General features: G+C 44.1%; 1 protein-coding gene across 3 annotated transcripts in view; it reads left to right on the top strand.

Moving 5' to 3' along the window:
• NIPAL2 (NIPA like domain containing 2) overlaps positions 1-10,146 on the top strand; it is a 40,974-nt gene extending 30,828 nt beyond the window's left edge. For 2 of the 3 annotated variants that reach the window (XM_079984753.1, XM_079984751.1), the window contains 4 exons: positions 4,075-4,163; positions 6,609-6,672; positions 9,567-9,661; positions 10,020-10,146. In XM_079984753.1, coding sequence (XP_079840879.1) covers positions 4,075-4,163; positions 6,609-6,672; positions 9,567-9,661; positions 10,020-10,114 — 343 coding nt within the window. In that variant the 3' untranslated portion in view covers positions 10,115-10,146. The remainder of the gene's footprint in view (positions 1-4,074; positions 4,164-6,608; positions 6,673-9,566; positions 9,662-10,019) is intronic. The other variant, XM_079984752.1, reaches the window with a different exon arrangement.
• Positions 10,147-15,131: the final 4,985 nt, after the last annotated feature.

Genomic DNA, 15,131 nt, shown 5'->3' with positions numbered 1-15,131 from the left:
ATGTGAACACAACCTGACGTTGCTATTTTAATAATAGCATTTATTAGCATTTTTGTTGTTCTGTTATAAGACGCTTTGAGCATATATCTATGGGAAAGTGGAACGCAAAATTTAATAAACAAACTAGATGGACTTTTGGTCTGAACTAGCAGGGCTTTTCTAATGTTCTTAGGCTTAAACCGCATTTTCTAATGTTCTTAGGCTTAAACCGCATGTGAGCCAGTGTGGTGTAGTGGTTAAGAGTGGTGGACTCGTAATCTGGTGAACCGGGTTCGCTTCCCCGTTCCTCCACATGCAGCTGCTGGGTGACCTTGGGCTAGTCACACTTCACTGAAGTCTCTCAGCCCCACTCACCTCACAGAGTGTTTGTTGTGGGGTAGGAAGGGAAAGCAGAATGTTAGCCGCTTTGAGACTCCTTTGGGTAGTGATAAAGCGGGATATCAAATCCAAACTCTAAACTCTCTAATCCAACTCTATTCTACCTCCGTCTCTCGAAAGTATCCTGGGAAATGTGGCTTACCCCTCGCAGAACTGCAATTCCCAGCACTCTTAACAAACTATACTTCCTAGGATTCTTGTGTGTGTGTGTGCTTTAAATGTATGGTGCGTATACAGCCTTTATGGTGGCTTTCCTAAGACCACCTGGTGCACTGATATCAGAATTAAGATTCAAACCAGGAACTTTGCAGCTGACACTTTTACTGCTTTTCCTCTTGTAGCCAAACATAACTCAAAACATATTTTAGTGCAGGGGTCACTAACCTGTGGCCTTCGGTACGTTACTGAACTACACCTCCCATCAGTTCTAGCCAGCATGGCCAGTGGTTAGGGATGATGGGATTTGTGGTCTATCTATAGCTGGAGAGCCAAAGTTCTGCCATCCCTCTTTTAGTGACTCATTTGAACAGCCTTTTTTATTTCAGGAGAGGGGGTAGCATCTTCATGCATTTATGTTGGATTTTTTTTCCCAGAGTGTCATTGGTATGACTGGCCAAAAGTAATGAGGTGTCTGCAGTGATTTTGAAATCCTGACTATGCCATGAATATGCAGGATTTTTTATTTTATTTTTAAAGCTCCATGGAGACTGCTCAACGGTTGCTAAAATAACCTTGCAGTCACTCCTAATGTCTAAAACAGATTAGAAGCTGGACTTTAATGTTGTATCAATAGGCCATTTGGAGGATCGCTCTTTTTAAAGGATGCACAACATTTTCTACATGAAATTAAGACTTCTATATTCAGCTGCTGATCCAGCTTTTTGGGGATGTGGTGGGTGTCCCCCAGTGTATTTTTTTAAAAGCGGCTCTTTTGTCAGTTGATAAAGCAGAAATGGTTGGAAGCTCTGATGGTCAGAAAAGATTCGACATTTCCTCACAAAATAAAATATTTAAATTCAGGACTAAATATTAAATAACAGGTTTTGAAACGAGCAGCCGTGCCTACCCTAATAAATAATAATATAATATAACTACTGTTCTTAAAATACATCAACATTTTTATGTTTTGGTGATGTGCAACCCTCTGTTATTTTATGAAATGGCAGTACAGAAATACTTTTATTAAATATAAATATTGGGTTGTTTTTATTTTTATTAGGTATTTTGTGGTTTTATATCTTGATTTTATTCTGTGAACTGCCCTGAGACCCCCAGGTATAGGATGGTATATAAATTCAATAAATAATAATAATATACAGAGTAATTCTTACAACAGCCTTTTAAGGTAGGCCAAACATTACCTTGGGAACATAGGTAGCTGTACTATAACATGATTGTCCATCTAGCATAGATTGTTTGTCCATCTAGCATAGCATTGTCTACTCTGACCGATAGCAGACCTCACAAGATCTCAGGCAGGATCCCCATTCTGTATGATTGGGTCTACTAGACAGTAGGCTTGACTTGAGCCTGCCTGGTGAGTTTGTGGCAGAAGTGAAATCTTCACCAGGAATTTCCTGAGCCACTGCACTAAATGAGTTTTTCCGTGCCGTCCATGGCCAAAGGTGCCCAAGGCTGAAGAACATGGGTGATTTCCTTAGTTTCCTCCCTAGAAAGATAAGTAATGGGAAGGGTGGGAGGGTGTGGTGATTTTGCTCACAGGCTTGTTCATCTGTGTTATTCTGCACTGAGTAATGCTCATGTTTTGAAGTACCTGCCAGGAACCAGAGTATTTTGTAACAAGTTCCATATACTCAAAGAGGCTTTTGGCTTGGGTTTTTAAACAGCATTTATTTATTACATTCATATCCTGCCTTGGTTCTTCTGTTTGCTTCTCTCACTGCCCTTTTATCAGCATAACATCCCTGTGAAGTCAATAACGTTGACAGAGATAGTGGCTGCAAACACACCAGTCATTTGAAGGGACCCAAACAGTTCCTCACAGAACTTCAATTTCCAATATCCTTAACAAACTATAGATCCTAGGATTCGCGGTGTGCACTTTAAATGTATGGTATATATGCAGTCAATGACTGGTCCAAGGTTACCTAGTGAGCTTCACTTCTGAGTATGGATATGAACCTGAGTCTCCTCATTCCTAGACTGAGATTCTACTGATAATACCATACTAGCTGATACTGCCAGGCAAATCACTTTAGAAACATTCAAGAGTCGCTTATGATGTAGCCTGGAGGTTTGCTGTTCAAAGAAAGACATTTTTAAAAACAACTGAGCATGCTGCCCAAGCCTGTTAGACCCCTGGCTGCAGTATTTGATATTTTGATTTTAACCTAATGTAGTTTGTGGATTTAAAAACATTTTTATTTAACCCCCCCCCTTTTTTTGCGGACTTGTTAAAATAAACTTCAAAGCCTAAGAGTTTCCCATAGTTTTGCAAGGCTGCAATCCTGTGCACATTTATCTAGGAGCAAGCTCTGTGGAGCACAGAAGGACTTCCACCTTGGTTGATGTACAGAGGAGTGTGTTCCAACTCTCTATGCCAGGGGTCAGCAAACTTTTTCAGCAGGGGGCTGGTCCACTGTCCCTCAGAACTTGCGGGGGGCTGGACTATATTTTTTTTTGGGGGGGGGAAATGAACGAATTCCTATGCCCCACAAATAACCCAGAGATGGATTTTAAATAAAAGGCCACATTCTCCTCATGTAAAAACACGCTGATTCCCGGACCGTGCGCAGGCCAGATTGAGAAGGCAATTGGGCCGGATCCGGTCCCCAGGCCTTAGTTTGCCTACCCATGCTCTATGCCAGCGGTTCTCAACCTGTGGGTCCCCAGATGTTGTTGGACTACAACTCCCATCATCCCTGAGGTTCCTGTGGATGATGGGAGTTGTAGTCCAACAACATCTGGGGACTCACAGGTTGAGAACCACTGCCTATGCAATATGAAGAGCTTTGGTTCTAGGTCAAACTTAAAAGATCAGAATGTCATCTGCACCAAAAAAAGGGGGGGGGGGGGACTGAGGTCTATGGAAATAGAATCATAGAATCTTAGAGTTGGAAGGGATACCAATGGTCATCTAGTCTAACCCCCTGCAATGCGGGAACCTCAGCTAAAGCCTTCATGACAGATAACCATCCAACCTCTGTTTAAAAACCTCCAAGGAAGCAGAGTCACCACCTCTTGTGAGAGTCTGTTCCATCCTGAACAGCTCTTACTGTCAGAAAGTTTTTTCGAATGTTGAGTCAGAATCTCCTTTCTTGCAACTTGAAGCCGTTGGCTCAAGTCCTATCCTCCAGAGCAGGAAAAAACAAGCTTGCTCCCTCCTCCATGTGACAGCCCTTAAGATATTTGAAAATGGCTATTATATCTCCCCTCAGTCTCCTCTTTTCCAGGCTAAACATATCCAGCTCCTTCAAGCGCTCCTCATAAGGCTTAGTTTCCAGACCCTTGGTCACCTTGGTTGTTGCATATATGACGAATGCTGATACTTTGGATTTTTCTGTTTTTTAGTAATGGTGGAAAAGCAGCCCAGGAAGAGCTGATCTCAAGAGCATGCATTGCGTCTCCTTGGAGCGTTGGAATGCCAACTGCCCAGTTGTTGATAAATGTTGGCTGCCCTGGCCTGTGAATTCTTATTGACGTGACTCTAAAAGTGCATTGACTTTCTTCTCATAGGTTTTTAAATGAAGCAATGAAGCTCTATGGTGCAGAAGAGGTCATCCCAATGAACTACATATTCTTCAGCATTAGCGCTATTGTGGCAGGTAAGTAGGTACCCTTGTCAACCAAATAAAGGCATCAGAACTGGGAGCTCCATTGTGTTCTTGTGTGCAGAGCTCACAAAGATTCATTGTGACTCCCCGCCCTCCACCCAGGGGGCCCTGAAATATATGGGACCTCTCTCTTTTCCTCCGGCTTACCAATGAGTATTTGCTTAGCATCGTATGTGGCAGTCACGATGCAGTCAGAGTTAATCACTTTGCAAGTTCCATTGACGGCAATGATAGAGAGTCATTTGACATCTTTCCGCAGGGCCTGCAAGATGGAGTTCTTCCGCCAGGCCTTTGGTCAGGGCTCAGCCTGACTCCCCTTTTGTTTTTGTATAAGAACTAATAGGAAAGAGGCCTCCCAGCACTCTCACAGGCCCATATAAGATCAGTGTAAACAGTTGGGCCAGTGAGCACTTACTGTTCCCAACCCTAACCCTGCGGAAAGCCATCTAATTAGACTTTAATTTGATTTTTTAGGAGGTAATTTAATTCTTGTTTGATTTTATACTAATGTTATATATCTGATGTTAGCTGCCCTGAGCCCGACTTCGGCTAGGGAGGGCGGGATATAAATAAAAGTTGTTTTTATTATTATTATTATTATTATTATTATTATTATTATTATTATTATGTGCTCAAGTCTCTCATTGAAATCTATGGGATGTAAAAATGCTCCTTTGAGGCTGGAGCATGCCCAGCGTCCAGAGATGCATTTTGGTTATGACTTAGAGGGGACAAAAGTCTACTGTCATCAAAATGTCGTTTTCTCAGGGCTGACATTCCCCATCCATCCTGCTTTACTGGTTTTATTACAGGTGCCTGCAGTGACATACAATGAATGTTTTCCCCATGTGCACATTGGCTTCTCATTCTCTTACCTGCTAAAGTAATTTCAGCAATGAAGCAAGCCCTTAAGATAACAACCAGCTGTGCTCCTTAGCAGTCAGAGTGTATATTCTGTTTCAGCAGGCTTTCCGTGCTAGGCTACAGTGAAGGAATTAGAATGAATCCAAAGCCATTTTAAGCTATTAACATTTTATCCTGGGTGAGAACTTTTGAACTGGATATGATTGAAAAGAGACTCCAGTTCCCTGGGATTGTATGGTGTGGTAAGAACAAGCAAGCAGAGTGGGACCAATATGCTGCCTTTGCAGTGAGCCAAGAAGTTATTGTTACTATAACTTTTATGACCCCTTTAACACACACACAGGGGCCTCCTCTGTCATTGGTTTTCAGGAGATCTGCATACAGAAATTCCATTAGTTTATGTCAATTACTTATTCGGAGCTCACCAAAGCTTAAAAAATATGGATTGGTTCAGCAGCTGGATTAAAATAGGCTTGTGCTGTATGATCCAGAGGAAAGATTGACCCAAAACAGCTGTAATGATGTAACCAAATGGAGAATTTGATGGTGTGCACTTCTGGGCCAACTGCTAAATATCCTTACTCATACTGAATTTGACCTAAACAAAGTCCCATTAAAAACTAAAATGAAGGGACTTACCCATCACCCATATATGCCAGGTTTGTTAACGTAAAACAGTTAGCATTGTTATTAATTGTTGACCCTGTCAAGGGCTCCTTTGCAGATCAATTAGCATTAGGAAGAGTTCCCAGCCTGCTGCCATGGGAGCCTGCCAGGTTCATGCAGTTATTGGGCAATTAGTAAAATAGCCTAGCAAGCTATAAGGAACAGAAATAGACATTTGCCCTTGGCAAATCTGCAACTGTTATTCTGGGCCAGGCACTCTTATTATTAAGATTGTGCTGGACTGGTCATCTGAAGTTTAGCACTCATTATCTTTAATACTACATGACCAATCGGCATGAAATTTGGCATAGGAATTAAAATTTCAGGCTGTAATCATTCTAATTGTTGTAACTAAAATTTTAATCATAGGTCAAGATGTATCCCCATTCAACCAGTGGAGCTGAGAAGCTCAGTTCGCACGTAATGCTAAGCCAAACTATGGCTTGGAATGAATCATCAAGTATGCTAGTGGTGCACATTTAGCAAATCATGACCAAATGTGTGGGCAGGCGGAAGAGCTGCTGGTGGGTTTCCCACCCATGGAGGCTAATGGAAAGCTCCAAAACGCATTCTGAGGATGCTGGCTGGCAGAGATTTCCAGGATGTTAAGCAGAGATTTCCCACATCACTAGCAACTGGACCATTTCAGCCAGAGATTCAAAAAGCTAAATTTAGGACTTTGTATAGGCAAAAACAGATGTTCCACCACTGGTACCAGTTGGCAATTGGGACAATGTGCCTGGCCTCCCCCATCTGCTGCTGCCACTTTGAATGGCCAGGATGCAGCCTCTGTGGTGGAAGCAAGCAGTTTGGATGGGTCTCTCCATATAGAAAAGAATGCCTTGAAGTTCCTGTCAAGTCTACCTGCTATTCAAGAGTTGCTGTTTTTGGTTTGTCTCAATCCAGGGGCCATATTTTATCAGGAATTCCGAGGTACTGCTTTGCTGAGTGGCTTCATGTTTCTCTTTGGGTAAGCATATTCCTTGAATACTTTACTCACATTGGTTGTAAGGCATTTAAGCGAATGTATCCATACTGAGAAAGGCAAGGATACATGGCCAATCCAATCCATGGGAGCAGGAGGGCAGGCTGGCTCTGCCTTTCTGCCTACAGCTAAGGAGGGCAACACTGGAAGGAATCACCCTGACCGTAGCTCCCATTCCACGAATGGAAGGAAATGGAACCGGTCATGTTGTAACCTGACAAAATGGCTAAACAGTTATGAGGCTTGTGCCAGTGAGGGTGAACTTTTCATTATGTTTATCAGGGATGGGGAATGTGTGACCTTCTGGGTGTTGGAGGAGTACAGATCGTATCAACTCTGGCCATTGACCATGGATCAACCAATATATATGAGCTTGACTACAGATTATCTCAACCTTAAATAGGCCACTTCTGGATGGCTGCAACTCACTTGTGGTGTCTACCATCTACAGCTTGTCACTTGAATCCTCCTGATGAACACAACAAAACAGAGAACAGTTCTCATGGATGCACTTCTCACTTATTGTAGCGCCACACGTTTCACAGTAAAACACTCCTTCAGGAACTTGAAAAGCTTACACCTTAAAATCTTTTTTTTTAAAAAAAACCCTTCAAGAACCAACTTGAAAAGTGGTAGATCAACATTTTATTCTCACTGCATTGATCATCCCAATTCAGGACTGGGGCTTAAGCTTAGCGGTGAAGCATTATGTTCTAGCATACAGAAGGTCTTGTTCAGTTCCTTGCATCTCCAAGTAAAGATATTGGGTTGCTAGTGATGTGGGAAGTAATTGCTTAAGACCCTGGAAAGCTCTGCCAGTCAGAGGTGATAGGGAGCCAGAGGGACAAAATGGTCTGACCTGGTGTAAGGCAAGTTTCTGTGTATTTAATTTGTGGAGGGTTTGCACACCAATGCTGGGTAGTGATGGGGACAAGAAAGATTTGTTATGTATCTGAAAGAAAGCAAGGCACGATACAAAGCAAAAGACAGAATTAAGAGCAACAAAATCCTGATCATAAGCTTATAAGTTTATAAATGTAGTGCTGTTTTACTGTTTTATTGCACTGTAATCTACCTTGAGATTATAGGATGAAGCTCTGAAAATTCTCTTATAAGTAAATAATCTAAGGAAACACAGGAAACAGCTTTTTGTTGAGTCAGACTTTTGGATGATTGAATTCAATATTGCATTGAATAACACTGGATCTCCAGGGCTTTTGGGAGATGCAGGGCAGTGAACCTGAGGCATTCAGTGTGTACACCATGTGGTTTTATCATTGAATTATGGCCCTTCCCTAAGAATACATGTTTACTCACTTTAAAGCACTAGGACAGAAATGCAAGTCAGTTGAAGAGATGCAGTCTCAAAGTCCAACTGTGGTAATCAAATGGTGAATGTAGCACACTCTGAGAAACACTGGGAGGAGGAGGAAGAGAGATACTAAATGCTGTTGCCATGGAAAATCTCTGCACAATAGGGAGGACCCGGATTGCCAATTGTGCTAGATGTTGGAGCCAGGGTGTGAAGAGAAACCAGGTGGAAGCAACTTCCCCAAGGGAACAAGATACCGTGTAAGACTGCCTTAAAAGTGCTGTGTGAGATTTTGATCTCAGTGAGTGGAAACTAAGCTTCCACTTGCTGATACGTTCCGTTAAGAAATCTCACAGAATTATAGCTCAGCTAGTAGAATTCCTCAGACTGCATTGCTTCACACATGTCCACAGACAGGACTAGAGCTGGAGGAGAAATTCACATTTGAAAGCAAGCTTATTAATTCTTCCAAAACAAAAAGCGAACTGAAACACAGCTATCCTCCAAAATTCACACGTCCCTGGATTTTACAACACAGTTTCCCAGCCAAGTAAAGTATACGACTGTGTATGTACTGGGGAAACTCAGCATAAAAAGGCATGCATTAGTGACAATGGCATACAGAAATGCATTGTATTGAAGAAAGTTGCATACAAAAATGCGTATATTAAGAGAAATTCAAACTAAAATGCTGATGAATTTCCACGAGGACTGTGTGTGTGTGTGTGTGTGTGTGTGTGTGTGTGTGTGTGTGTGTAAGAGAAACCAAAATTGACTGATTTGTCCATCCTTAGACAGGGCAGGTGCTATTTATTATCCCACATACCCCCTCACTTCTCACATACACATGCATCAGTGGCGTAGGGTAACACAACATGAAGGCTGTGCTTTCAACATCAAGCAGCACACTCAAGTTCTCCAGAGGTGAAACTATCACAGCACCAGACAGTGGCTGTATCAATGGCATTTCACCATACAAGTGAGCGCTGGGCACAATTTTGGCTTTAGGCACGATCCCTGGAATGCAACCCTGGCGTATGTTGCAGACTTACTATATGCCAGCTGCTTCACATACCAACTGGGTGGGTTTAAAAGAGGTTCAAACAAGTTCGGATCCTGCTTGAGGGCAGATCCCACAGGCAACTGTTTGGCCACCCTGAGAACAGGATGCTGGACAAGATCCCGCAAGCTGTTTCTGTGTTCACTTGCTGGAGTAATACAATAAATGCTTGGACTTTAGTGACCAGAGCAGGCCTGGCACCCTTATCTTTTATGACAGACCCCTTAGTTTCTGGTTTTAGAAGGTTATGAGGCTAAAATGGAAGAGAATAGGGGGTCTGTAGATTTCATTAATCAACAAACTTATTCCCTCCCTCCCTCCCCATCATTTGGAAGAGTTGTGTCACAGGCTCCTTCCACGTGGCCTAAATCTCCAGACCTTACTGAAGCAATTTGGCTTTCCTTGCCAGCAGGGCCCATAGTTATACTGCGGTTATCTTGGGCGCTCTCTTTTCATATGCAAACCATGGTGTTGCCTGACTTCATGACTTTGACAATGCTTCCACAGGTGTTTTCTGTCGTTTGTTGGGGTTTTTATACTCACACGGAAAAAAGGCAAGGAATGTTTGAGAAGTTTTTATATCGACTATGGACAGATTCCTGGTAAGTTTTATCCTGGAAATATTTTGCCTGTCATCCCTATCCACACAACTGAAAAGCATCCATGAGCAGAATAGTCAAAGGGGGGAAAAACAAACCCACATCAGATAGCTCTTCCAATCATGTTTAATAAAAATTGCTTCCCCTTAATTTCTCATCCCATTTCCAGTAGGTTTTTCTTTTTTAAAAACCTCCGAATGACTTCCATCCCATTGCCACAGTCTATCATAGCAAAACAAAATGAAGCCTGCAGTGAGAAGCCTTTTAAGAGGAACATAATTAAACTTGTTAGATTTGATTTATCATTGTTGCTCCGAGTCCTTTTTTTATTATTATTAAACTTCTTCTTTTAATCCCACAGGAAAGGAGATGAGGAGTAAAATACAGCCAGATTCAACCAGCTTATCCTACGGCTCTTTATGTAATGAAGGTGACTCTGTAAAGACTCAAAGCTAAGAGAATAGAGCGTTTTAAATTCCAGTTAACAAGAGCAGCTTTCCATTTATTGGCTCCGTATTCAACACCACCCTTTTATCACACTTGTTCATTACGTGTCAAGTTATTTTATCCTGACAGTTCTTATGGTTATTTAATCCTCTTTGAGGATCCCCTGGCTATCACAAATGCATTGCGGTTTAAGCCAGCTATTGTGCCTGAAAAAAAGAAGCAGCAGCAGGCAAGCAAGCAAGCAAGGAGTCATTAAATGGACCCAGGGTGTTTTCCCTCTGCAGTGGATCTTCCTTGCTTTTCTGCAGCCAAAGTGGCTCGGGGCAGGTGGGGATGAGATAGACACACAATTGTGCAAACATTCTCCTTGATTTCCATTTGAGTGGAACAACGTGAGGGCAGCAAATCAGAATTGCGCCTGACCCTGCTCCTGCCAACCTAGCAGTTCAAAAGCACGTCAAAGTGCAAGTAGATAAATAGGTATCACTCTGGCGGGAAGGTAAACGGCGTTTCCGTGCGCTGCTCTGGTTCGCCAGAAGCGGCTTAGTCAAGCTGGCCACATGACCCGGAAGCTGTCTGTGGACAAACGCCGGCTCTCTCAGCCAATAAAGTGAGATGAGCGCCGCAACCCCAGAGTCGGCCATGACTGGACCTAATGGTCAGGGGTCCCTTTACCTTTTTATGGTGGCCACTGAAACATCACACATACCCCCCCCCCCAAATGCATCACAGAAAGGACAAGAGGACACAGATTTTCATTAAAAGGGCATATGCTAATTCTATGTTTAGATGCAAATTTAGAAATCATTTCTGTAATTTAAATAGAAAGATAATACATCTTGCCATACTGGGGAAGACTGTCACAAGGTGACTTGTCTGCCTGCTCAGGCTGCTGTCCATACTGCTAATTGTTGGTGGGCTTAGAAGACCCTGTTGTCCCTTTTCATGGTTGTCTTTAATCCAGACTTGGACCAGACAGGCCTTCAGACAGAGGCTTGGCTTGCAACCAGTCTTCAGACGCAGCACCTAGAAGGTGACAATTCATCCCCAGCCTTTGAAGAAGAGGGGTATTCTCTGTAAAGTAAAAGCATAAGCCATCCTACGAAGAGCATATCCTCACAGTGTTAAGTCATTTGGAATAATTACTCCTCCTGGATCCAGGACTTGCATTGCCCAAGCAATCCTTCACATCTTGGATGATCTGGAAAAAGGCAAGCTACGTAAATCCAAAATTGTTGTTCTGCTTATGCAAGAAGACACGAAGGCTCTTGAGAACTGCTGTAGGACCTACCAATTATAGTGCTCCGCAAACCCTTAAGCATTTGCAGAACAGCACTATTTCCCTTCCAATCACAGTTTCTACGCGTCCAAGTTTGGATTCAAAGCCATGTGTAGAAAGCAATAGGATTTTTATTTTTTTTTAACCCCTATCTTTAGTAACCTTTTCCAAAATCATTGGCTGGAGATGTTTCCTCTGTGGTGGGCAGCTTTGCCTAAGGATTTCCTACTGACCGGCCCATGAGGTCGGGGAGATAAGTGGAGGCATCTGCACTATGTCACAACCAGCCACCCCTGCATTATTAGAGCCAACAGCATCAATTTTGATGGTGTACGAACAGGGTGGGACCATCACACACACATTACCACTAGGTGCTGGCTGTGGAGATTTACCTTAATTGCCATAAATGGAATTGCTAACTTTCCAGGATTTCCCCCATAGGCAGCCCAAGACAATACTATATACAAGGAAGATAATGGGATGGAAACCTGGCAATTCTGTTTAAGATGCTTGATATATTTTTCACATAGAATACAGCTCATCTGTGCTTCAGATGCTAACTAAAATTCAGAATGTTTGCGATGCATTTACTGCCTGCCAGCGGCGTTCATATGGCACTAGTGTTTCTCATCCACGATCAGTTTTTTAGCTTGCTATATTAAAGAGACAAGAGTTTAATCATATTTCTGGGCATGCTGAGCCGTTCAAAGAAATGTGCTGTTCTTAGTGCCAATGTCAGGGGTTCAGGAGCAGAAGCACAGGGAAGAGGGGAGATGGAGAGCGAAGGGGAAGAATCTGAGGGCAGCGTAGGAGAAGATGACAGTGGCCCGAGAGATTCCATGAGCCTCTCCAGCGAATCGGAAGATTCACAGAAGGGGGCGCCGGTGGCCAGGGCAAGGGGGGTCCCAAGGGGGACACCCCAGAAGCAAGGGGCCAGCGGGAACTCCCAGAGCAGCAGCTGGAAATCAGGACCAGCTTCCCCACCAGAGCATAGTGGGGGGGGGGGGAAGAGTCACAGGCATCGGGAGTAGCGTCTCCCCCAGCAGGGAGAGGAGAGGAGTCAGGGCTGACCACGCCTCCATCGGAGAGTCAGACAACGGAGGGGAGGTCAGATCCGGCCAGTATCCCGGAAGAGGGAAGCAGTGACAGAAGTAGTGTAACGGTCAGGAGGAAGGTCACTGGGTTGGCGCGAGAGGCAAGTTCAAATGTACAGGAGCGCGGGACAGCAGAGAATGAGGATTGGGAACCGGGTCCTAAAGCCCGCCGGAGGCAGGGGGAGGAGCTAAGCGACTCAGCGTCAGAGGAGTCCAGAAAGGGGAATGCCCCAGCGGGCCGGAGGACCCAGAGGAGGAGAGAGCAGTGGAAAAGGTGGAGCAGGGCTAGGATCTTAAACTGGTGTCAGAGGGGAGGAGATTCAGACGGGACTTCGCTGATCTAGGGTTTAAGATGTAGGGCTGCGCGCTGCAGCTTTGAAATGGAAATTGAACTTCAACAAAGACTTTTGTACATTACGACAGCCTAGCGTTGGTCCTCTGTGAGCTGGGACCTAGAGGCAGCTCTGACAGCCAAGTTTTCCGTTCTGAATATGTGCCTATGGGTATCAGCTATCAGAACAATTGCCAATTGCCATGCTATTGCTGTAGTGGACAAATGTTGTAAAGGCAGCCACAAGCAGATTCGTCTAGGGCAGAGGAGGTTTGCTCCAGGAGCAGCAGAACTTGTAACTCCAGGATTGGCAAGTGCATGCAAGGATGCTGAAGGTTGAAATCAACATGTTCACTTAGAATCTAGGCCAGAGCTTTCCAAACTGTGTCACGACACATTAGTATGTCAGCTGCAGTGCGTAGGTGTGTCGCACAAATGCTCCCCACACTCCTCCCGGGGCTGGTAAAGGGTTAGGTTTAACCTCCGGTTTGCTAGTAAAACTGAATTACTGTGTTGTGAAATGATGCATGTCTAAAAAGTGTGTCACCCACACGAAAAGTTTGGGAAGCTCAGATCTGGGCCTTGACTTCATCGCTGAAGCAAAGGCCGTGTGCCACTTCACACAGAACATCAGAGTGGTAGCGACTAACTGCATTCGGCATCACGCCAACTGCTCCGTCCCTTTCTCTGTGGCTTCCTCGCTGGAAAACTGCCTGCACCTTTTAGCACCTCCTGATTTCATGGTCAAACGAGGTCATGGTTTGTTTCCTACATATTGAATATAACCTGTCATTATAGTGAAGCACTGTGAGTCAAAAATTCTCCCTCTTCTAGTGCGATGGCTGAAGCTTATCGTCTGGTTCTGCTCTGTTGCTGCAGCCCCAAAAAGAATTACTGCAACCTCACTAGCACTGGCTCACCCTTGTGTTGGCACAGTACTACAGGCTTGTCATGTGTGTGTGTGTGTTTCTTAGTTGTGCCTGTGCCTTTCACAGAAGCTTTAGCTGCAGGAATCAGTAGGTGCATGGCATGGAGACATGGATTATCACCTGCTAGCAGGCTGCAGGTTACAGCTACTATTAAAAGGCACAAGAGAAGAAAAAGTGGCAACCTTTTAATATGCCAAAATGCCTTGTGCTGATTGCCCTTCGCCTCACTTTTTGGTTGCTGCTGATCTCCCCTGAGTAAAGTGGTGGGGAGGGACCAGAGGCACCAGCTTAGGCAGGTGATGGGGTGGACCGACATCAGAACACTGGAAGGAGCCAGGGGTGGAGCTGAACACAGCAGCTGCTTGGCTTCAGTGGCTTGTGGCAGTGCCACTGGCAGGCGGCTATTTCAATCCTCCTTCCCCTCTGCGGCAAAAAGAGGTGAAGGAGCCTCCATGCTTTTTGGACATGCCCAGCCCCAGCCCCAAAAGCATAGGGGGTCAAAAGGGCTTGGGCCCCTGGAGCTGGTGTCCCTAGGAGGGACATACAGACTGACAAAAGGGAGAGGTATCCATCTCTGTTATTCTGACATTTACTCCTTCAGACATAGCACCAAGGCACATAGCCTGCTGCTACTTGCAGAGTCATATCTGGGTGCTGCCCTTTCCCAGAGATTGCTCAAAGCTAATGTGCATTATATTTTACCCTTCTAAATTTGATGCATTGATGCTTCATGTTCTTAGCTGGAGAAAGATAGTTTTATTGGAGCTGCTTAAATGTGTAATTCATTTACTTCTTTGACGTTAGGTGAATGATACATTTAATTAATTCTGTAATCATCATCACCACCACCACCATCATCATAAAGAGGGACCTGAAACTTAGATGCGGAAACATCTAAAAAAACCAACCATGTACTGGCAGCATTGCAAATTCACCATTCAATCCACAACCATGTTGGCTCTTAAAAAGTCAGCACCCTGATCGCCCTGCAGCTCCTCTAACATAACATTAATGAATCTAGGGTGTGTGCTGCCATACGATGAACTATTTTACAGAAGAGATTTAGGGGAGTTTCATGTCATCCTACTGGCCCCAACACCAGCAGTCCCCATCCTGGAAGAAGAGCCACATACTGAACAAGAACTGGGCACAGGAAGAGCAAACCGGAGGATACATGAGAATGCCATCCTATATTATTTTTGTTTTCTAGGCACATGGGGCATATTCAATGAAACAGTTGGGCCTATGGTAGCCAGTTCAATGAGTCACACTAGCACAATGGGACTTCTCAAAAGCTTGCGTTGACAGAATGACTGCAATAGCGCAATGTTGACTTCCGCCCATGGGGTTGTATCCAATTCTAGCCCTATTCAATGTAAACCCATTGACATGA

The sequence above is a fragment of the Podarcis cretensis genome, assembly GCF_951804945.1.
Source record: "Podarcis cretensis genome assembly, chromosome: 7".
NCBI classification, from domain to species: Eukaryota; Metazoa; Chordata; class Lepidosauria; order Squamata; family Lacertidae; genus Podarcis; species Podarcis cretensis.
This window is presented reverse-complemented; position numbering and strand designations above follow the sequence as displayed.